General features: G+C 43.3%; 1 protein-coding gene across 1 annotated transcript in view; it reads left to right on the top strand.

The window, feature by feature from the left end:
• The window catches only part of hipk3b (homeodomain interacting protein kinase 3b), a 68,470-nt gene that overhangs the window by 30,835 nt on the left and 13,908 nt on the right, over positions 1 to 23,727 (top strand). The window contains exons 3-7 of the mRNA XM_080760611.1: positions 2,777 to 2,900; positions 13,885 to 14,004; positions 15,302 to 15,388; positions 16,678 to 16,862; positions 18,616 to 18,781. Of these exons, the coding sequence (XP_080616737.1) occupies positions 2,777 to 2,900; positions 13,885 to 14,004; positions 15,302 to 15,388; positions 16,678 to 16,862; positions 18,616 to 18,781 (682 nt within the window). The remainder of the gene's footprint in view (positions 1 to 2,776; positions 2,901 to 13,884; positions 14,005 to 15,301; positions 15,389 to 16,677; positions 16,863 to 18,615; positions 18,782 to 23,727) is intronic.

The raw sequence follows: 23,727 nt of genomic DNA, 5'->3' as shown, positions 1-23,727 counted from the left end.
TTCAAAGATTTGCGTCACATTTTCACAATTTTTCAAAAATAGCAGATCTACAAGCTCGTAGCATGGCACTCTGTGCCACGCTAAAAAGGGCTTAAACTATCTGAGTGGCTTCAGTGCCTTCCTTCCTCTTGCTATACCTGTCCTGCCTCTGAGATGCACCAGATTAGCCTACCACAGGCTTGAGGCGTGGTGGAACTCCCTTCTGTAATATATTGTAACATAACACCACTTGTATAAGCAGTGAGCCTGGATACGGTTTAAGAAGACTATGATTTAAGAAGTTTGCAGCATATACACACACACACACACACAATCCAGGACTATATATATTAACATCTTGGCATTCCACACCTCTTCAGTTGCAACCTATCCATTACGCCACGTCACATGCTCATATTTTGAGATATTCCTGCTGAGTTTTTCAGCTGCCTGGTCTTATATCTTTATTAATAGGCTTAAATGAGTTTTTTTTTTTTACCAGCTCAGTGGCCTTGTGGTTAGAGTGTCCGCCCTGAGACTGAGAGGTCGGGGTTCAATCCCTGGCCATATCATACCAAAGACTCTAAAAATGGGACCCAGTGCCTCCCTGCTTGACACTCAGCATCAAGGGTTGTATTGGGGGTATGTCCAGGAGGTGTACTTGTACATCAAGCTGCCTCACGCTACAGAAACAGGAGATAGGCTCCTGCCCTATGGGCCTCTTGGCTCTACAAGGCTACTTACTTAAATGAGTTTAAATTGGTTTGTTTTACAAATTAATCGTTTCTTTCCTTCTAAATCAGTAGTTCTTAGTCACAGTTGTAATGCTTAAAAAAAATCTTATATATAACGCAAAATAACACTTTCCCGGTTGTAATGGGTTAAGACGGAAAGCAACATTATGTCACCACTGTGTGATGTCCAGGATGCACATAGTATGCCAAAGTTTCTCTGATGTCGGCCATTTTGGTACAGACAGACAGACAGGGCTGCGTCGACAGCAGCAAAGACTGTTTACTTGGTACAAGTAAACAGCGTTTACATTGAGCGCCCATGTCACTATAGAATTTCCGATGTGACCGTGTAGTGCTCTCTCTAGCTGGTCCTCAGGCAAGCCTTCCATCGTCGCTTCCAGTCATTCCCGGTTCTCCATGCATCCTGGCCAGTTCGTTGGTGCTTTGCGCTCCTGCGTTTTTCTTGAGTACATCCACGTATGTTAATGTGGGACGTCCTCGTGACCGGTGCAACGTGTGTTGGTTCCCGCAGCACTATACTATACTTTGCTGGCTGGCAGCTCTTGGTGTCTTTGGCAGTGTCCTGCTAGTCTCATTCTCCTGGCTGCTATTTTCTGGCTCAACCTTGGCATTCCATTATACAGGTTGTCGTTGGTAACGTGTGTACTCTTGCTGATGTTAACCCATTTAACCCCTTTTGGTGTTTTAAGCATTATGTTTATACTTTAGCTATTGAAAAATAGCAGATCTACAAGCTCATAGTGTGGCACCGAGTGCCGCGCTATACAAGCTTGTAGATCTGCTGTTTTTGAAGATTTGTGAAAATGTGGTGCAAATATTTGAATATATATATTCTTTCAGAGCAAACGTTTTTAACTCAAATCTTTGCTTCTGGGGAGGTCCCTGGAACTACATATTTTCAGATGGCGGTCCGCGGCCAAATGCAGATAATTCTAGTATGGGGTTTTTACATGAAAAAGGTTGAGCAGCACTGACATAGAAACATAGATTTATCAGAAAACTGCTTCCAACTGGATTTGGAAGACGTTTTTATTTATTTATCTTGGCATCAGGTCTAAATTAGGGATGTGCCGATGAGACAATTTGGCCGATATCGATATCCGATATAATTCATTGCCATTATGGCCGATAACCGATATAGCCAATGTCGATATGATCTCATTCTGTATAGGCTGAATTTGAAAAAAGCAATGCCTCTTTATTCCAAAACTAGGGATGCGCCGTTATTGTTAATGTTGGCTCATATCCCAACATAAACAGCTTGAATGAAGTATTTTTTAAAAATGTTCCAACCATTGACTTTTTCGAAAGCTTCCCCAGAAAACACTGATATAATTTGCAGCCTTCATCATCACAAAAGGATTTTGTATTTGTATTTAAAAAAATTAAACTAAATCCAATAAATTATTTTACCCATACCGATTACCGATTGATTGGTTTAAGGCCAATATCGTCCGATACGATGGGTTTGCCGATTAATCTCCCATCACTAGTCTAAATGGGTAAAGTACTGGACACGGCATCCTGGTGTCACTAATGCCACTGACCTCTCACCGACCCAGCGTGGACACCACAGCAGCTCTGACCCGCTAAACCGCAGCCTCAATCTGAAGGGGTCATTCATGTCTGTCTGGCCTGGCACTGGTTATACAAGTATTGTAAACTCTAAATGGGTTAACCCATTTTGGGGCGGGAACCCATTTTGGTGTTAGCATTATGTTATAATATAGCTATTGAAAAATAGCAGACCTACAAGCTCATAGCGTGCCACCGAGTGGCACGCTACGAGCTTGTAGGTCTGCTATTTTTGAAAAGTCGAAGAACGACTAACATAGAAACATATCTTTTTCAGAAAACTGTAGAAGACAATTTTAGAATCTGATCTCAGAAATGGGGTTAAGTAACACATTTGAGTGCTTTTTTCTCCACCACTGAAGCCCGACTGCGTATTAACCGTGGTGTGTCTGTGCTGCGTATTAACCGTGGTGTGTCTGTGCTGCGTATTAACCGTGGTGTGTCTGTGCTCCTCTCGTCCCCCACAGGGCTCCAGAGATCATCCTGGGCCTGCCGTTCGGTGAAGCCATAGACATGTGGTCCCTGGGCTGTGTGATCGCAGAGCTCTTCCTGGGCTGGCCCCTCTACCCCGGAGCCCTGGAGTATGACCAGGTAACCACAATAAGAATTCAGCAGCACCTTCTTTAAAAAATATATATTATTCAATACTTGGATACTAAAACAGCACAGTAGTATACGGTCAGACACTTGGTCTGAAAGGTCGGCACCAAGGATAGCAACCGCTCCTTTTGCGGGGTCTTGTTTGCATTTGGGTCCCATGTATTCATCATTTCACAAACATGACATGAAAAATAACAACATTCAATATCATCACAAAATGTGAGTGGAAGAAACATAGAAGATGGGTGTAAGAGGGGGTGATCTGTCTAAGGGAGAAGGAACTGAAAGGTGGATTTTCAGGCCTGTTTTAAAGGAAGCCAGTGATTAGCATTGTTTTCCTCTCTTGTGTTCCCCTGCCTTTCTTTTATTATGTTTTAATTACGTGTAAAACTCATGTTTACAATGCATCTTTAACGTGACATATCTCAGTGGCCTGGTTTCGACCTCTCCTCCTCCTTCTTTCCCTCTCTTTTCCTCTGGCATCTGTTGTATTTCCGACGGATGAACTTAATTCAGCACCCACGCCCCCTGTGCGACCTCCCTCTTCCCTCGTTTCTATCCGTTCTTAAGGGGCCTCCCCTCATCGCTGTCCAGACAGCACTAAGTCCTCTCGTATCCTCCCACATCTCACCGCTCTTTTCACATGGCTGGAGTTATCTCGCTTCATGTCTCGTTCTTAGTTCTCTTGGTGGATGTTACAGGGCTAAGACTGTGCTGTGAACACTGATTTCAGAAGAATAAGTCAGTGACAATGGGGACATGATGGACTGGCAGGTTTTTGAGCGAGTTCATACAATTTACAATTTAGGCATTTAGCAGACTCTCTTAATCCAGAGAGACTTACAGTAAGCAAGAACAAAATATGGTAATACATCAAATACTGTACATAAAAAAATGGCTATCAAGAATGATACGTAAGCTAAGAACCTAACAGTGGAGTATCTATATAATTAAACTATGCATATAACTATTGAGTTTTTTTTTACATAAAAAGCTATATAAGTTAAAGTTACATAAGTCTGGTGCATACGCCTGTTAGGTCGTCGAGGCTAGGGCAAGTCAAGTGCTACGGGCCAAGATGGAGTCTGAAGAGGTGGGTTTTCATAGCTTTGGAGCCAGAAGGGAGAAGAGTTTGGGACGTGTGGAGCGTTGTCCCGGCGTCTTTTGTGAATGTACTTCCAGCTTCCCTGCGTTGGCTGATCTGAGCGCACGGGAGGGTTTGCTGCATTTCAAGTTCTGATGTCAGTTGCATAAAAACTTTTCTAGACTTATTAATGTAAGACTACTCTCCTTCTCCAGGGTTCGTGAAATATTTTGCCCAGCTTTGTGTGTTTGTGTGTGTACCCCATTAGCGATGATTTGATAGGCTGAGCACCCCCATAGCAATGATTTGTTTGGCTGAGCAATGTACTCTATGTATTGAGGATAAAAAAGTGACAGAAAAGTGAGGACGCCAGTTGTGATTAGCCGGAATGTGATGATGTATGATGATGATAAGAGCGCCCCTCACTTCACATGGGTGTGATTTCTCTTTATGCAAAGGGACAGAGATTCTGGGAAACTGAGCGTTGTAAGTATAGGTACGCACAGGCAGGAAGAGAAGGGGTGTGTGTTGGAGACAGTATTTGAGGGAAAAGAGGGAGATGGAGGAGGCGAGTGGCAGGCAGTGACAGGCCCAGATTAGTGCAGTATTTCCTGTCTGCTCACGGGGGAGGCTTCCCTGCGCTGCTGGGGGGGGGGGGGGGGGGGACAGAAGAATGGCATCTTCCCTTTGAATGACGGCATAGCAGGGGTGGTGGCGATACTGTAGCTGCCTCCCTGATAGATGCCATGGCCAGGAATAGCATGATCTCTGGGCTTACATTATAGATAGAGTGGCTTTCCCCGGCGCTCTGGAGGGCTATTCTGCTTCAAGGCTGCATGGAAGCAGTCAGGGGCGTGGCCCTCTCTGTCCCGTCTCCCCATGCCTTACCATTACTCTGCATTACCGCCATGAGCCCTATATACTGCAGACCGCGTCCCCGGCAAAAAGGATTTATATGGCCTGGCATCATTTTTCCACACTGTCCAGGCCCAAGGCAGGCAGGAGGGATAACTGAATACCTCCGAAAGAGATTTGACTTGAGTGTGGCAGCAACAGGGCTAAGTCATGAATCTGCACAAGCAGAGAGGGAGGAGAGAGGCCTTCAGTGGCTATGATGAGAAAAGCCTCAGATGGCAGAGGGAAGGGGGAGGAGGACACATTTTATAATTTAAGCGACTTACAGTAAGCAAGAACAACACATGGTAATGAATCAAATTAATTAAATAAATAGTCATCAAGAATCCTAAGGAAGCCTAAGGATTCCTAGCATATGTCTAACAGTAGAAAATATGTACAGTGAAGCTATGAGTGTACACTATACTTTGACTATAGTGAGTGAGTGACTATGTCTACATAAAATGCTATAAGTTTAGCCTTTGCATACGCCTGTAAGGCCGTCGAGGCTAGTGCAAGTGCTAAAGCAAGTGCTACGGGCTAAGATGGAGTCTGAAGACGTGCGTTTTCAGACTACAGCGGAAGATTGGGAGTGAGTCTGCAGTTCTGATTGCAAAGAAGTTCAGAAAAGTTAATTCCATAGTTCTGGAGCCGGAGACTGGAACTAAAGGAGATTAAAGATAGAACTGTATGTAATTGGGGCCCAGAGTGTACAATAGATGAACAAGTAAAGTTTGATCTTATTTTATTTTAGTTAAGCTCTTGAGATTTCATGATGTCACTGGCACTTATAAAATTGGTCTTTTATTACCGCCTATTGATTAAAAAAGGGTCTACTTCGTCACAGGTTTAAGTGTGGTCGTTAATACATTTAACGCCATTGCCGGTGATGTATGGCAATTGGTCTTTTATAGTGCTTATGTTATGATCGATCAAGTCATAATGCTACTCACATTAGCATTGGGTTGCTAGGTGATGTTGTCAACAGCAATGGCGCACGCCATCTTGAATTTCACAAGTGCCCGCGCCCACTCTTATCTGTTTCTTTCGATCGCCTTTATCGCCACGGCCCATAGCCGACGCTGTAATCACCGCGATCAGGCTTTCTCATCGCAGAACGAGAGAACGGAAGTGCATGCGACCACACACACAGTAGTAGTAATAACTACACTCTACAAGCTTGTAGATCTGCTATTTTAGAAAGATAGTTAAATGTGGCGCAAATATTTGAATACCGGTATATATTCTTTCACACCAAACGTTTTCAACTCATATCTTTGCTTCTGGGGGGGAACAACATATTTTCATATGGGGGTCGGCAGGTCAATTACATATATTTTGGGGGTCCTTGGCATGAAATGGGTTGAGAACCACTGATATCGAAACATAGGTCTTTCAGAAAACTTTGGGGATTTAGAAGACATCTTTTAGAATGGGCCTCAGGTCTAAATGGGTTAAGTGTGGTGAGACGACTACATTCACAATCACCTCTCGCCTCCTGGCTCCCATTTTTCACCCACCAGGCAAAGTCACGTCACGGCCAGTACCAGTGGTGGAAGAAGCACTGCTAAAATGTTTTACCTAAAGTAAAAGTACCAATACTGCACTGCAGAAATTACAGAAAGTAGAAAGTGCTCATTATGCAGAATGTCCCCTTTCAAATGTATACAGATCATTTGAAAATATCTGATCTACAAGCTCAATGCGTCGCCATGCGACACATGGGGGCGAAACACTGTTTCGGGCGTGGGCTGGCAACCTGCCTGTGGTCTTGTGGGTCTGGAACTTCTGGGAACCCCCCGGGGACCCCCACACGGAGTTGCACCACTCACTTCACACGGGTGTGATTTTGTTCCTCATTAGTCATGTTTTCAAAATCTCCGTGGATGATTGTAACCTGTGGGAAGTATGTGTCTGATGTCTTGGTACAGTACAGTGGACAGATGGTTTGGAAATGTAGCTCAGTTTCCACTTCATTTTGTGTGCAGTGGTTGCATAGTCTGTCTTCTCTCTCTGTCCACACACACACACACACACACACACACACACACACACACACACACCAATGGCATCTGGTTCCATCCCATGCAGCAGAATGTATTTATAAGTTAACTGCAGACTCCTACTTCCCCCCCCCTATCCTCCTTACCTTACCTCATCCCACCATGACCTCCTGCACCGTCTAGTCCAGGGGTTCTCAACCAACCTGGGGGCCACTGCACTGCTGTGCTTGCACGCGTGAGTTTGTGTGTGTGTGCACTGTAAAGAGAGAGACTCTTGGCTCAAGAAGTTCAATGTCAACCACAACACGCTCTTTCCAGCACCAAACAGGACATGCAGAAGATACCTTTTATATCATTTTAGTTTTGTGTAGCAGACTAGACGTACTGTACTCACCCAAATGCAGCAGTCGTATGCCCCAATGTTCATTTAGCTATGGAAGTGTAAAAATTGACACTTACTTTACTGGTCCATTTTTGAGAGGTGCTAACCACTCCAACAGACTTTGTGTGTATGTTATGTCAAAAGAAAATCCGCCCCCAATTCCCATTCAAGTTGATAGCAAAATAAAGTAGAAATGCACTCTGTCGAGGTGCCAACTTGCCCCTGCCGTTCTAAATCCTTTAGACCCGTTATTGACCTTTTATACCAACCTTGAAACGTACCTTAGTTACAGTACGTCACCTAGAATGGTGGTCCCTTATTGGCTGTTAATGGTGATGTAACCAAATCAAGAGAGGACACTGACATACATCCCCCGACATACATAGAGTACATAGCCAGCCGGTTGCAGTACTTGTGCGCTCTGCTTGCCCAAGTAATGACTATGATGTCATGTACCGGTACTTGATAGATAGTGGGTGCAGCAGCTCAACTCATCAAAGGCACCGCTCACTTCGAACTGGGGTGTGATTTTTGTTTTGTTTTTGAGCGGCGTGTCCAATTGGAGTGTGTAATTTGTGCTACCTAAGTCTATGGACTTTAATGTTTGTTTATAGGGCAATGACACGTGAGACGTCATCTGGCTGATGATAAGTACTGCCCTCCCTGCACCCTCACTTCACACGTCTGTGATTTGTTTTTGTTTTACTTGCAGAGTTATATTAAGATTATGTGTCCGACTTTAATCTTTTACAAGTCTGTTAAAAGTCTTCTAGTGTATGATAGACATGAGATGTGAGTCTTCCAGTATGCGGTAAGCATAGCTGTCTCTCTCTGCGTGTGTCTTTGTGGTGATGCAGGGGGCTGATGCAGAAAGCATAGCTGTCTCTCTCTGCGTGTGTCTTTGTGGTGATGCAGGGGGCTGATGCAGAAAGCTTAGCCCGCTCAGGACGGGAACCCCTTCTGGTGTTTTAAGCATTATGTTATACTTAAGCTATTGAAAAATAGTGAAAATGTGGCGCTAATCTTTGAATGTATATTCTTTCAGAGTGAACGTTTTTAACTCAAATCTTTGCTTCTGGGGAGGTCCCTGGAACATCATATTTTCAGATGGTGGTTCGTTCATTCACAATCACAGTGATTGTGAATGAATTAACTAACCTGGAGCATTACAAAGTGAGTTGCGAGCCCTTCCTTTTGTTCATGATATCTGTTAGTTTAACAGTTTGGCTCAGCACGATGTGTGCTGTTTTTTCTTATTCCACCACTGACATAGAAACATAGAAAACTGATTTAGAAGGCCTATTTTTATCGCGCTCAGGTCTAATTGGGTTAAAATACTGCTGGTAAAGTTCACTGTTGTTGAGAGCAGAAAGGTGTGTGCAGTGCACTGATTAAAAATAATCATAATAAACAGATGAATTATTGCAAGCCCAGCCAAAGCAGACAACCTGGAAGAGAATAAATAATAATTGGATGCAAACGGGATCAGCATTATGTGTGCTGTTGGCAGCACAGAGGGGTGAATGGATGGATGCTATGCTATGAAGTACCACAGTTTGTTGCAATGTTTAGTGTGTAAGATATCATAGCTGTCAATGATTTTAAATGATATACTGGTATATTTCAAGAGGACTTTTGTACATAAAAAACAAAAACTGTTGATGCAAGTGTAGTGACGAAGCTCACAGCTTGGTTCTGTGGAAAAAAATATAATAATATTTAATTCAGCGTTTTAGTCATTCTTTTAGTCATGACTCACTTGATAAAATAATTTATAGAAATATTTTTTTAATCTCTATGGGAAAAATGAATGGCCGACTTTTCAGTCGGTCCAAAAAAAACACACCCACTGCTATGCTCTATACATTTTGGTACCCCTTGTGGTGCGCAGGTGCCTTAATATGCCATAACAGTTTTCTGAAAAACGTATGTTTCTATGTCAGTGGTCCTCAACCCTTTTCACGTCAAGGACCCCCAAAATTACCGATATTTGACTGAGGACCTTAGGCTGAGAATCCTTAGGCTATTTTTCAACAGCTAAAGTATAAGAAAACACCAAAAGGGGTTAATATATGTGGATAAATAGGAAATGTAATAATGTATGTCTCTATATCTTATGCAGTTTCTATGTCCATGTGGCGGGTGTGCGTCAGCGAGGTCAGGGGGTGCATGGCCAAGAAGGTTTGGGAACCGCTGCTCTATAATGGTACTGCAGGCCCAGCGGAGCTGCTCTCTGAAGCACTATGTACTTTGCATCAATGAATGCAGTGGCGCGGCGACACGCCTTCCAGGAAATATGAGGGGTTTTTCCCGTCACAGGAATGTTCCTAGTGTGTGGAAAATACACACGCACTCACACATACTGTACACACACATGCACGCACACAGTTTTTCTTTCTGTTGCTGTTTTCGTGATGTGTCCAGTTTACTTATATGGAAAAACTCCACTTGTGGCTGCAGTGTGTGTGTATATAGTAGTAGGCTATGTATGTCCAAAGATGCACTAGTCTACCCAGCTAATGTATCAAGCATAAATTCTCACAATTACTCCCATGATGAAGTGAGTCAGCTCAGTTCAATAACAACACTGTAATTTCGTTTAAAGTCTCACCAAGAGATATTGCGGGGTAACTTGTTTGTGTTGTGACTTAGGTTTTCATAGTAATTCGAATCAAAACAAATATTACAGGCTAGTGATTGAAGGATTGTAGTGGACATTTAATTTGGCAATTATGGGTCGGAAATGCACCTTTTCTTCAAGTGAAAGCCTATCGAATTGAAAGAGGCTGGCAGACTATTTTCTGTTTGTAAACACCATCATTTTGCAGAAAGAGAGAGAGTAGAGAAAGGCTGAAGGGGAGAGAAATTGTTGGCGATGTCGTGACTCTGCAGACGGGTTGAGATTGAGAATGCGAACGGGTCGAGATGAGGCCCATAATGCAGGCAATCAGTCATAGTGGGTGCATTGGCTCATCACAAAACCTCCTACATAGCGTAGCTCTCTGCCTCTCTCTCTCGCACGCACGCACACACACACACACGCACACGCACGCACACACACACACACACACGCACGTCTATGTGCTCAGTCGTTCACTCAGACCGATGACAGTTGCATGAAGACCTCAAGACTCTGCGACGGAAATATTTCCGCTCAGAATATTTTGGCATCCCTCATTTCCAGATGCTTATCTGAGACATTTGTCTCTCCATTTTTTTCTCATTGTCCTCTGGTGGGAATTGATATGGCCTCGTTTCTCCCTTTTTCAGAACACGACCAATAAGCTCTTTATTTAGTTTGTGGCTTTGTGGAAGCACAAAAGCCTGGGGCTGCGCAGACAGACATAAAGGGACATGTGATCAGGTCGCTGTCTGTCTGCGCAGACAGACATAAAGGGACATGTGATCAGGTCGCTGTCTGTCTGCACAGACAGACATAAAGGGACATGTGATCAGGTCACTGTCTGTCTGCGCAGACAGACATAAAGGGACATGTGATCAGGTGGCTGTCTGTCTGCGCAGACAGACATAAAGGGACATGTGATCAGGTGGCTGTCTGTCTGCGTAGACAGACATAAAGGGACATGTGATCAGGTCGCTGTCTGTCTGCACAGACAGACATAAAGGGACATGTGATCAGGTCACTGTCTGTCTGCGCAGACAGACATAAAGGGACATGTGATCAGGTGGCTGTCTGTCTGCGCAGACAGACATAAAGGGACATGTGATCAGGTGGCTGTCTGTCTGCGCAGACAGACATAAAGGGACATGTGATCAGGTGGCTGTCTGTCTGCGCAGACAGACATAAAGGGACATGTGATCAGGTGGCTGTCTGTCTGCGCAGACAGACATAAAGGGACATGTGATCAGGTGGCTGTCTGTCTGCGTAGACAGACATAAAGGGACATGTGATCAGGTCGCTGTCTGTCTGTCCACTGCTCTCGTCGTCTGGGGTCGAGAAGGACACTTTATTTGTCTTTCGGGCTTCAGCGGCTGTGGGTCAGGAGGTAGAGCAGATCGTCCAATGATCCCCGGGTCGGCGGTTCGAATCCCGGCTCCTCCTGTCCACATGTCGGAAGTGTCCTTGGGCAAGACACTGAACCCTATATTGGGCCTCCAACGAGTCGGTCGGTGTGAGCTCGCCACCATTGGTGTGTGAATGTGGGAAGTGAGGATGCTGGCGTTGACTGTTCACTGCTTCAGCTCCCAATGTATGAATGAATGAACCATTGTAAAGCACTTTGAGCACTTGGAAAAGCGCTATAAAAATGCAACTCATCATTCAGCTGATGGAAAACATGCACTATTTGCAATAATAGTTAGTGATCCACTACAATTTATTTAAAAACGTTAGTTACTTGTTATTTTGGAGATTTTAATTTTGATTAGAAAACGTACATTAACCACTTCAACCCCATATACATTTTGGTCTTTAGAAAATAGCCGATCTAGATCGGCTATTTTCTAAAGATTTTGTGCACATTTTGAACTTGAATGTGAAATGGGACACTGCAATGAGTAGTTTTACTTTTAGTACTTTAAGTACATTTTGATGCCAATACTTGTACTTGAGTAAATGGTACATGGTGCATTTATATAGCGCCTTTATCCAAGGCGCTTTACATAGATTGTGCATTACATTCACTCATTCACACACCATGACACAAGTACATTTTGAATGCGAGACTTCTACTTGAAATGGAGTACATCTACATTGCAGTTTTTATACTTTTACTTAAGTAAAACATGAATGTACTTTTTTTTCCACCACTGACTGTTTGTTTCCAATAGGGTGTGAGCTTTACTTTACTTCTACTTTATACGTTTATTTACACATGCATATTAATGGACATCACATAAATGCAATGTAAATACATCGGATATAGCAAAGAAAATACAAATTCTCATTCGCAGTCCCCACATGAAAACATAAAACAAAACGAGCAAACAGTACCAGACCTTACATTAGGAAACAAAGCCATACATACATACATACATGTATGTACAGTATGTATACATGTATGTATTTATGGCTCAGCTTTGTTATTTTTGTGGTGCATGCGAGCTGGCAGGACAGGTGCTCCACTCTATAACAACCCTGCTGCTAATGTGCCACATTTGGACTGTATGTCCTGCTTCCTACCCACTCTTCTCCTTCCCCCCCGAGTGTCACTCCCCCTCTAATGGATGTTCTCCCTCACACCTCCCTGTGATTGACGTCAGACAGGCCTTCCTGCCATGGCTTCTCTCATCATAAACAGTCCAGTGATGCTCTCATCCCTTCCCCTCCCCCCCCCCCACCCCCCCCCCCCCCCCCAATGCATCAAAGCTCACACCCCAGAGAGAGAACCTTGAACCCCCTTCCTCAATGTGCATGTCGTGGGATCATCATCGGCGCATGGAGGGCCGGGGGTCTGATTTACCACTGGTCTGGAATTTCACATGTTCAAGGTTACCGTCTGTACAACCAGCAGACAGTAACCTATACTAAACACATGCTCATGCTTCACACATACATCTATAAACACACATGAGCGTACACTATGTATATACACACGCGCACACGCATACATGCACTTTGACCAACACGGTGTAAGATGATGAACTGGATGATGTGATTTGGAAGGCCCTTGTAGACCATCTTGTATGCCTTTTTCATTATGCTAGCTGCTGTCGTAAATATCTTGTTGGGACCGATTTAAAAGCAGGGGGACAAGGGTCACTGTTGGCGATATGATGGTTGTAATGTGGAGTGTTGCATGCGAACTCGCTGGCTGGGCTGAAAGTCTAGACTGAGTAATATGCAATTATAATATGCTGTGAAACTGTGATAATGAATGGTTCCATAATCCATATTCAGCTAATGAAGCCCTTAAACCTTATGTACTTCCTTGACCTGGGTCCCCCAGGGGTCTATACTTGGACCCCTCCTTTTTTTACCCTCTACTTAAAATCTGTAAGCTCACAACCCATCACATTGTAGTGCACTGCATTTAGTGCATTGTGACTTTGTCAATCGGCTAATTTTGCTGAAGGTTTGCCTCTTTTCACTTAAAGATGGAGTGATTTTTGTACTTTTTCTGTTTTGTATGTGTCTATGGAGTTAGCATTACTCTAATAGACCCCCAGGTGTGGTTATAATATTCACATAGTCTTCCCTGTGTATTTTTGGTTTCTTCCTGAAAGCTGAAAGCCTTTGAGTCAAAAGGCCCAATGCAAAATACCACCACTTTAGTGACATCATAACATCATCCCCTCCCCTAACCACTCCCCCATCATCATACAACAACAGCTGTGGGCGAGGCTTAGGGTTCATGTAGTTAACGCATTTTGGGCGGGAACCCCTTTTGGTGTTTTAAATATTATGTTATAATTTAGCTATTGAAAAATAGCAGATCTACAAGCGCTATAAGCTTGCAGTTCTGCTATTTTTTTTTAATCGTGAAAATATTAATTTCAGAAAACTGGAGGATTTAGAAGAATTATTTTAAATGTTGAGGTCAGGCCTAAATGGTTTAAGCCACGGAAATGAATACAGTCCTCTGTTAAGCCCTCTGTTTTTCCTTTGTCTTAACCTTGTGTTTCATGTTCCCCTCATCTTTTGCTGTACAGATTCGCTACATTTCTCAGACGCAGGGCTCACCGGGGGAACATTTGTTGAATGTGGGGACGAAGACGGCGCGGTTCTTTTGCAGAGAGTCCGACTCCCCCTACGCTGCATGGAGGCTGAAGGTGAGGACAAAAACCTCTAGAGCAGATGACAAAGTACAAAGAACTACAGGAAACTTTCTGTGTGCTCAGCTCACACGCACACACGCATGCATGCAGAGATCAGGATGGCTCTCTCAATAAAGCAAAAAAGCATCGCCTCGGTTACCTCTTCAGCAAAATTGTCGACATGTGTACTAGAAACACAAGCAACAGCAAAAATCACATCATACACACACAACGTAAGATTTAAAGATAACCGCTTCGGTCAGGTCTTCTTCCAGTGCTCCTAAACGTACAACATTTAATTGCAAAGAATATCTGGATAGACATTTTGAAAATGGCCATGCCAAAACTGCAACTGTTTTACAACTGGTCGCAGCAAAACATCAGAACTGTGTTTTATTATTGGTCCCTTACTGTTTTGTATGTGACCATGTATTATGTTTATGTACTACATTGTGTGCTTAGTTTCCTTGTCCTAACCGCGGAGGTAGATCCTAAGCCCTTAATATATCTGTCATGATGGGGAGGTTCTGTTTTCATTTAGATTTGAATTGATTTTTATTAAACAAAATGTTCACGACACAAGCTTTTCTTTTGTCTTACCATGTTTACTTTTCTCTCACCTTTCTACCATAAACGCTTAAAATAGCTGATCTACAAGCTCACAGCGTGTCGCAGTGCAAGGTTTTGTGAGCTTGTAGATAGGGTATTTGCAGCGCGACACACTGTCGTTATGACAAAGTATAAATCACAATGTGAGTCCTCGCTAATCCTTAATTTATGTTGCCCAAGTGTTTTTTGAGTGGTGCAACCACTCCTATAGACAGCTATGTGTGTCGCTGGCTGGCTGGCTGTGTCCGTCCCTGCCTGGCTGGCTGGCTGGCTGGCTGTGTCTGAGCACGAAAATTGCGTTTGTTTGCACAACCAAGTGTCACTGTTGCTCAGCCTAACACACACACATATTAACAGTATATATGATGATTTGGGGTGTTACAGTACTGCAGTACAGTACAGTACAGTAGAGGGACCCCTACACCGTAACTCTGTCATTTCTCAACCGTTTCGGACGTGGGGCGGCTCGCCGGTCAAACTGGGGGGTGCTTGAAATGAAAATGGTTTAAAATTACTGCAAGAACCATAATAAAAATCTTCTATGGGGGTCCCTGGCATATCTTTTCAAATGGGGGTCCGCAGGCTAATACATGTCGATTTAGGGGTCATTGACATGAAAAAGTTTGAGAACTACTGCATTAGAGGATCTGTCTGTGTATCCGAAGCTAATGGCTATTTTCTTTCCCTCTTCTCTCTTCTGTAGTCTACAGACGAGCACGAGACCGAGACGGGGATGAAATCAAAGGAAGCACGGAAGTACATATTCAGCAGTTTGGATGACATAGCGCACGTACGTTCATAATGCATGAAAGAACACATGCCTTAAGCCTATAGCGCACGTACGTTACCAGTCTGTTCACAAAACGCATGAAGAGACACGCGCCTTCAAGCTGCTCTGAAACATGAGCGCACACACGAGTGCGTGAAGGTTTCCGAGACGGGAAGCTCAACATCAGGTGGTTCGGAGGATGTGCTGTAGTGCATTAGACCTTCGTCAGAGGAAGTGCGCCTTCAACAATATCAATACAAACGCAGTACCAGACAGAGTAACTTCTTCTACTATGGCATTTCCGGGTTGTGACTGCGCCGATCCACTTGGATGAATTTTGTTTCATGACAAAAATAGTGCATTTTAGAGAGAAGCTGGGGAACTTAGACACTTCCCAGCTTTGAGAATATACTTTTACCAAGGTCTAGCAGGCTTTGTGTCTGTGAGTAGTTACGTTGTTTTGTTTATTTTCGGGGGAATTGTAAAGCCTCGCACGGCAGTGCCCATCCACTACAGAGCAGTGCGTCAGTGAGGAGTTCATCAGAATCAGAATCATTGCCCAGTGCAAATCTTCCGTGTTTGTAATGGAATTCACACAAAGTCTGCTTTGACAAATCCTCTGGTTCTTAGTTTACACTTTTTTTTCTCCCCTTTTTTTTTAACCTTTTTTTTGAGGGGCGTCATCAAGGGGTGGGACGATATGGGTACCTACAGTATAACGATAAGGGGTGGGACGATATGGCACCTACAGTATAACGATAAGGGGTGGGACGATATGGGTACCTACAGTATAACGATAAGGGGTGGGACGATATGGTACCTACAGTATAACGATAATATCACGATATCGATATATATCGCATCCCACCAACATGTGATTGGTTAGCCGATGTGCTCGTCTACATATGACGTAAAGGTTCCCTTCCATGTCAATTAAGCAATATTAAGTAATATTGCAATTATACAACTGAAAATCGCTGGGAAAAAAATGTAATGACAGATGTAGTCACTACGACCACAAATGTCCCAAGAAACTAGCTAGCCTAGTCACCGAGTTTGCTAGCGTTCTGGGAGAACAGAGCAGCTGAATTCTTTGTTTTGATTAGGTGGTGAATGGTGCTGGTTCAACCCACCAATCAGATTGCTTCTGTGGTATAATGGCGTTTAATGTTTAGATGTTTCATTTACGTCATATTTGGCAAAAAATTTACCTAATTTCTCCTTTTCATTGTCAATGGCAAATATTGAGATGAGGACAAAAGCTGTATATATAGGAGGTAAAAAACAATCATTCTCTCCCCGCCATGCAGGTGAACTTGGTGATGAATCTGGAAGGTAGTGACTCGTTGGCAGAGAAGGCGGACCGCAGGGAGTTTGTGGGCCTTCTGAGGAAGATGTTATGGATCGACGCCGAGAAGAGGATCGCCCCCGCCGACGCTCTCACACATCCCTTTGTGACCATGCAGCACCTGCTCGACTTCCCCCACAGCAACCAGTGAGTCCTGCTGGCATCCTCCAGGCATGGCATGTCGCTAATGATGGCTTTCACAACCAGTGTTGGAAAGTAACTTAACTCATTTTGACCCGAGATCAGATTCTAAAAATGACTTCTACATCCTGACAGTTTTCTGAAAAAGCTATGTTTCTATGTCAGTCGTTCTTCAATTTTTCAAAAATAGCAGACCTACAAGCTCGTAGCATGCCACTCGGTGGCTCGCTATGAGCTTGTAGATCTGCTATTTTTCAATAGCTAACACCAAAAGGGGTTCCCACCCAGAATGGGTTAAAGTACATTATACTTAAGTTACTGTACTTAAGTACAATTTTGAGGTATTTGAGGTATTTGTGTTTCCAATACTTTTACTTCTACTCCACTGCATCTTGGATCCAAATATTGTACTTTTACTCCACTACATTAATTTGAAAACTTTAGTTACTAGTTACGTTATGGATTTTGACACATACATTAACCACTTCAGCCCTATGTAGATTTCGGCCATTTGAAAATAGCCAATCTACAAGCTCACAATGCACCGCGATGCGACACATTGTGAGCTTATAGATCTTCTTTTTTGTATTTTCATTTTTTTTAATACATTTTAACACTTGAAATGAGACATTCAGATTCTGCATAATAAGTACTTTATACTTTTGGTACTTCAACTGCATTTTGATGTCAATACTTCTTTTGTACTTTTACTCAAGTTTTGAATTCCGTAACGGTGTATTGCAGCATTGATACTTTTTACTTGAGTAAAGAATTTGAGTGCTTTTTTTCCATGAGTGCGCTAAATGATGACCAAACGGATCTTGAGCTTTTTATCTCCCTCTCTTTTACGATCTCCCCCACAGTGTCAAGTCATGTCTCTCTCTCTCTCTCTCTCTCTCTCTCTCTCTCTCTCTCTCTCTCTCTCTCTCCTATGATCTCCCCCACAGTGTCAAGCTTTAAGAAACTAGTCCACTATTCAACTAGTCCACTAGTAAATCCACTAGTTGACTTTGTTGGTACTAGTTGACTAGTATAATAAAAAGAAAATATATATAATTAATTTTTTTATTTTTTTACCAGCTGCAAGCTGGTCAATATTAGCTTGCCATAGTTCCGACCGGGTAGTATACACTGGAGATCATTTTCTGCTACTGGTTGCCAAGCCTGCATATTTCCAGCCTAACATGGATTCATTCCTGGTTTGGTTTTTGGAGGCTGCTTAGCTTATTTCTGTCACGACAGTTGCCACCATTGGCAACAACCCATAACATCCCATCGTCTGCACGGCATGGCTAGTCGAGCAGTTCTGATTGGCTGCCTCGTCTCCAGCCATGTTGCCTCAGAATTCTTTAGGGTCACTAATTTGAGCATAACAGCGGAGCGCAGCTAAAAGTGGCATAACGTCAGCAGCAGACCCACAGATAATAATAATGCAGCTGGTAATTAATTGATTTAATCAATTTGGGCTTGTTTTGTGTCAAGTCATGTTTCCCTCTATCTTCTATGATCTGCCCCACAGTGTCAAGTCATGTCTCTCTCTCTCTCTCGCTCTCTCTCGCTCTCTCTCTCTCTCTTCTACGATCTGCCCCACAGTGTCAAGTCATGTCTCTCTCTCTCTCGCTCTCTCTCGCTCTCTCTCTCTCTTCTACGATCTGCCCCACAGTGTCAAGTCATGTCTCTCTCTCTCTCTCTCCTATGATCTGCCCCACAGTGTCAAGTCATCTCTCTCTCTCTCTCTCTTCTACGATCTGCCCCACAGTGTCAAGTCATGTTTCCACGTCATGGATTCGTGCCGGGCTCGCCCCGGCGTGTACGAGCCGGCCAACCGGAACAAGGGTCCGTTCATCAGACCCGTGACCACCGCCACCGCGGCCCCCGCCTCGGTTAACCATCCCTTCAGCAAGATCAACGGGATCCACGCTCCAGTAAGGCTCATTTATTTTTGCACTAGTCTGTCACTGGTCTTATTGGGGCCGTCCTGGTTAGAGCATAATATGCCTTTTGTGCGGAAGGTTGCGGGTTAGAACCCTGCCTGGGGTCGAACCCGCAACCGGCATGCAGTCGCAACGCGTTCCTCTAACGCCAAATGGAATGGCTTCAGATCTCAGCCATGTCTCCTGAGGAGGCGTGTCTGACAGGACTAATACTATGACGGAAAATGTTTGTCGACTATCCTTTTTCACTGACTAAAACTAAATGGAAACTACATGAAAACTAAGCTACGATGACTAAAAGTAAGACTAAATATATACAAGTAAAAACTAGACTAAAATGTTAGGAAGGGACTAGTGGACAAAAGATCCAGTATAAGTAAGACAAGTCATTTTACACTGGCTTGCATGCTGGAAATAGCAGATCTACAAGCACAACGCGTGACGTGTTGTGAGCTTGTAGATCGGCTATTCAGCAAGTGTAAAATCAGCCATTACGACGGCATCAAGGCCCGCCAAAATATATTTTAGTCGACTAAATCAACTGTACATTTAGCCGACTAAAATCTTATGACATTTAGTCGACTAAAACTAGACTTAACACTAAAACATTTCAGATGACTAAAATGTGACTAAAACTAAATTAAGTTTTATTCCAAAGACTATAACTAAACTAAAATCTAAATTTGCTGCCAAAAACAACACTGGTGTCTGAAGCCTGTCCTGGACGGGGTATGCGGACGTAAAATAAACTAATCCCTAGTGTCACTACTAGTCTTACTCTTATTATTGTGTTTTCAACCCTTTTTATATCAAGGTCCATTATTTATTCTGCATTTGAGTCACGGACCTCCATTTGATGACGATGATTTGGCTTCTCAGACCTAAAACGTAAAATATTTTGTGTGTCGTTGGATACGACTTTGTCCACAATTCCATGCTGTATTGATGTTGATACACAACAGTCAAACGTTGATCAAAATAACAATTATTCTACATTCTCTAACTTCTTGTAAATGAACTAGTAATGCAGATGTTGAACAATAATTGAACTCTTGAGAGTGTAAAATGAAACCAATGGACCTGTAAGGTTTCATTTCACACTCTCAATCTAATAAGGGTCCATTTCGTTATCGACTCTCCATCCCCAGTTAAATGATGGAGAGTTGATAACCAAGTGGACCCTTATATAGGGACCACCTGGACCACTGGTTGAAAACCGCTATTGTCCATGTCGGGCAGAAACCATCTGCATAATTATTTAAAACTTATTTAAAACTTTTTATGTATTGCAAATATCATTAAAAATAGTGGTTAAATTGTCAACCTACAAGCCATGTTGTGACTGTGAGCTTGTCGTTTGGCCATATTCACTATTTTGTGGAACATTTTTTTAAATTGTTGGGCCAAAATTGGGCTATCAGGTTGAAGTCTGTCTGGGAGTTCGACAAACATTTAACCAATGGAAAGTATTAACAAGCATGTGTAACTAAATAAGAACTTCATTGGGGTGGGTCACGGTGGCACAGTGGGTAGTGCTGTCGTCTCACAGCTGTTCTCCCCGTGACCCCTAGGGTAGGTACCCTCACATGCGGTAATCCTGGTCTCTAAACTAGCTCCCCCTGGCCAGATGGAGGGGAAAGGAACTGGTCGGAATAACGTGTTCCTTCCACGCGCAACGTCTGGCCGGGGAAACTCCCCCCCCCCCCCCCCCCCCCCCCCCCCCTCCCCCCTTTGAGGTGCAAAGAAGCAGCTTGGACTCCTCATGCATAGAAGGAAGCATGAGGTCAGTCCGCTGCCCTCCCCAGTTTGGCAGAGGAAGTGTAGCAGGATTACATTAGATACTGTGATTGACACTGGGTGAAAAAATGGGTTGCAAAATCATGTGATTAAAATGATAAAAAAATGTATAATAGCTTCATTGGATACACTGGATACTTATACAATGTTTTCCTGTCACAGCAACGACATGCGTCGTCTTCAGTATGGTGGGGTGAGTGATGAGGGGGTTTGTACACAGTGTTTGAACCCACAGTGCACAATTCACATTTTGCTCAGTGGTTCCCAAAGTGGGGTCCAGGGACCCCTAGGGGTCCTTGAGAGAGTAACAGGGGGTCCCCAGCTAAATGATAATTAGGAACCAAATGTGTGTGTAACTCAGAGTGTACACCCTCAGACTTAAATTAACTTTGATTTTACAATATACATTGGGGTCCCAGAGATAGAAATGCCATTAAATAGGAAGGAGTCTGTAGCCTAATTCAGGTCAAACATGGGGTCCTTGAAATGAAAATCGGCGAAAATCACTGCCAGAGCCGTAGAAATCTTCTCTTATGGGGATTCCTTGGCATACCTTTTCTAATGGGGGTCCGCGGACTAATGAGTGTCAATTTGGGGGTCCTTGTTCTAGATTTTAGTAGCTGAAGAAATCCCAAACCGGTATGAGGCACATTGTGCTCGCTGTTCGTCTGCTTCTCACTTGCTCCATGTAGACAATTACCTTGCATGAATTATTCGTACGCCGTCTCGCCCGTCACATTGTTGTAAGCTCTGTTGTCATGGCAACCCGCCTTGCGTCATGTTTTGACCAGGTCACAGCACCGGTGCAAATGGCTCTTGTTGCTGGGTGGGAGAGCAACCCAACCCTTGGTTTATCTTGTTGCTGGGTGGGAGAGCAACCCAACCCTTGGTTTCTCTTGTTGCTGGGTGGGAGAGCAACCCAACCCTTGGTTTTCAGTGGAGTGGATCTAATGCAAAACACCTTGAAATATCCACAGTTCATCTGTTTTCAACTACGCGTGACATGACGTAGAAGCAAACAAATTTGATGCTTTGTGTGCTTGAAACATCTAATAATAAAAGTACTAAGTACTCTAGTCGTCATCTCTTTCCCAAATTCTAAGCACCCATATACTGTACTGTCTGTAGACCACATTCACTAACTGTTACTTCTTTAAGCTTTCACATTAGGCAGACATCATAATTCGTGTTAACATTCTAGAGAAGGAATGTCCGCGGTCACATGCCTTCTTCCACGTGTGTTATGCTGGTCAGCTCTCACTTGCGTTTGAACGGAGCAGTGTGTAGGTAAACTTTAAATCTTTCCCCCGCTTCAGGCACACTTAATTGGAGAATGTTCGGACTTTTTTAGTATTAGCCTGTGAAAGGCTGCTTTGTTTATCGTCATGTGCAAGGCAAGCGTGTATAAGTGTGTAGGCAGAGACAGGTTGCATAACGTGTGGTCTGGAGACGAGGCTGGAGCTACTGTATGTGGTGGTTACAGTTCAGCTATTCCCAAGTTACACTGTGTGCTCTGTGAGGATTGATTGATTAATTGAAATTTGTATTAACATTGTGTAGAATGGGTACAGTTCAAGGGAAGTGCAGGTCAATACAAAAACTCCAAAGAGGATACAACCAGAAAAAGACTTGTGTACATCAGAGTCCTCCATTTTCAATTCATCAGGATCACAAACAAATATAAAGACAAACTAATTCTATGCAAAAAATAAATCATATACACAGAAAAAAGGAGAAATGTTAACAAAAATAGGAGTTGGGGGTAGGGGGTACTTTCACTTTTTTACGTGGACCAGTTTGGAATCGCAGCCGCACATAAGTGCTCTTTATGACATTGTCCTCAAAGTGGCCCCCCAAATAATTGGCAAAACACTAGTAATATTGTATTGATAATAACTAACAATATAAAAACATTCATATAAAACGATAATTAACCGATTACCGATAAACAGGAACTAAGTATAGAAGGTTAGGGCAGTTATGCGTGGGCCCCACTTGGCCGTGATGGGTGGGCCTTGATGGGTGGGCTCAGATGGGTGGGGCCCACTTGGCTGTAATAAGTGGGCTCTGATAGGTGGGCTCAGATATGTGGTCTCAGATGGGTGGGCCGTGAGTGCTTTGAAATGAACATGATCTGAAAATGCACTCTGCTCAAATATGGGCGGGCCGTGATGAGTGCATTGGAGATTTTCAAGTGGGCCTTGATCCAGAAAAGGCTGTGAAGCAGTGGTCTAGTTGTCATTATTATAAAAGGCTGAAGCAGTGGTCTAGTTGTCATTATTATAAAAGGCTGAAGCAGTGGTCTAGTTGTCATTATTATAAAAGGCTGAAGCAGTGGTCTAGTTGTCATTATTATAAAAGGCTGTGAAGCAGTTCTCTAGTTGTCATTATTATAAAAGGCTGAAGCAGTGCTCTAGTTGTCATTATTATAAAAGGCTGAAGCAGTGCTCTAGTTGTCATTATTATAAAAGGCTGAAGCAGTGGTCTAGTTGTCATTATTATAAAAGGCTGTGAAGCAGTTCTCTAGTTGTCATTATTATAAAAGGCTGAAGCAGTGCTCTAGTTGTCATTATTCACTCATTGGGATTATAAACAAACATGGGCTCTAGAGGCACATGCTTATGTCTGGATTATATATAGTAGAGTTGCCGCTTACGTGTTGCACACTTAACTTAACAATAGCAAGCTCACAACATGAGCTTGTAGATCTTGTTTGGTGTATTCAATGTGTGACAACCTGTGAGCTTGTAGATCTTGTTTGGTGTATTCAATGTGTGACAACCTGTGAGCTTGTAGATCTTGTTTGGTGTATTCAATGTGTGACAACCTGTGAGCTTGTAGATCTTGTTTGGTGTATTCAATGTGTGACAACCTGTGAGCTTGTAGATCTTGTTTGGTGTATTCAATGTGTGACAACATGTGTGCAACCAAGTACAAATCAGGCTTTACAGTTCTTTATTTATCTCTCTGGGATTTAGTTTGATTGAAAGAAACAGCCTGCTGCCAGAAATGACACGGAGGCTGCCCCCTACTGGCTCTAAATTGCTACCATTGATGGCTAAGAAAATGGTATAATGGCATATGGCATAAACCTAAATTGCAAACGTATTGTCTCATAAAGGCCAGATATACTGCAGCAT

Source organism: Protomyctophum bolini (assembly GCF_963924005.1).
Source record: "Protomyctophum bolini genome assembly, chromosome: 1".
Taxonomy (NCBI): domain Eukaryota; kingdom Metazoa; phylum Chordata; class Actinopteri; order Myctophiformes; family Myctophidae; genus Protomyctophum; species Protomyctophum bolini.
Note: the sequence above shows the minus strand (reverse complement) of the source record. Positions and strands in the feature narration are given on the sequence as shown.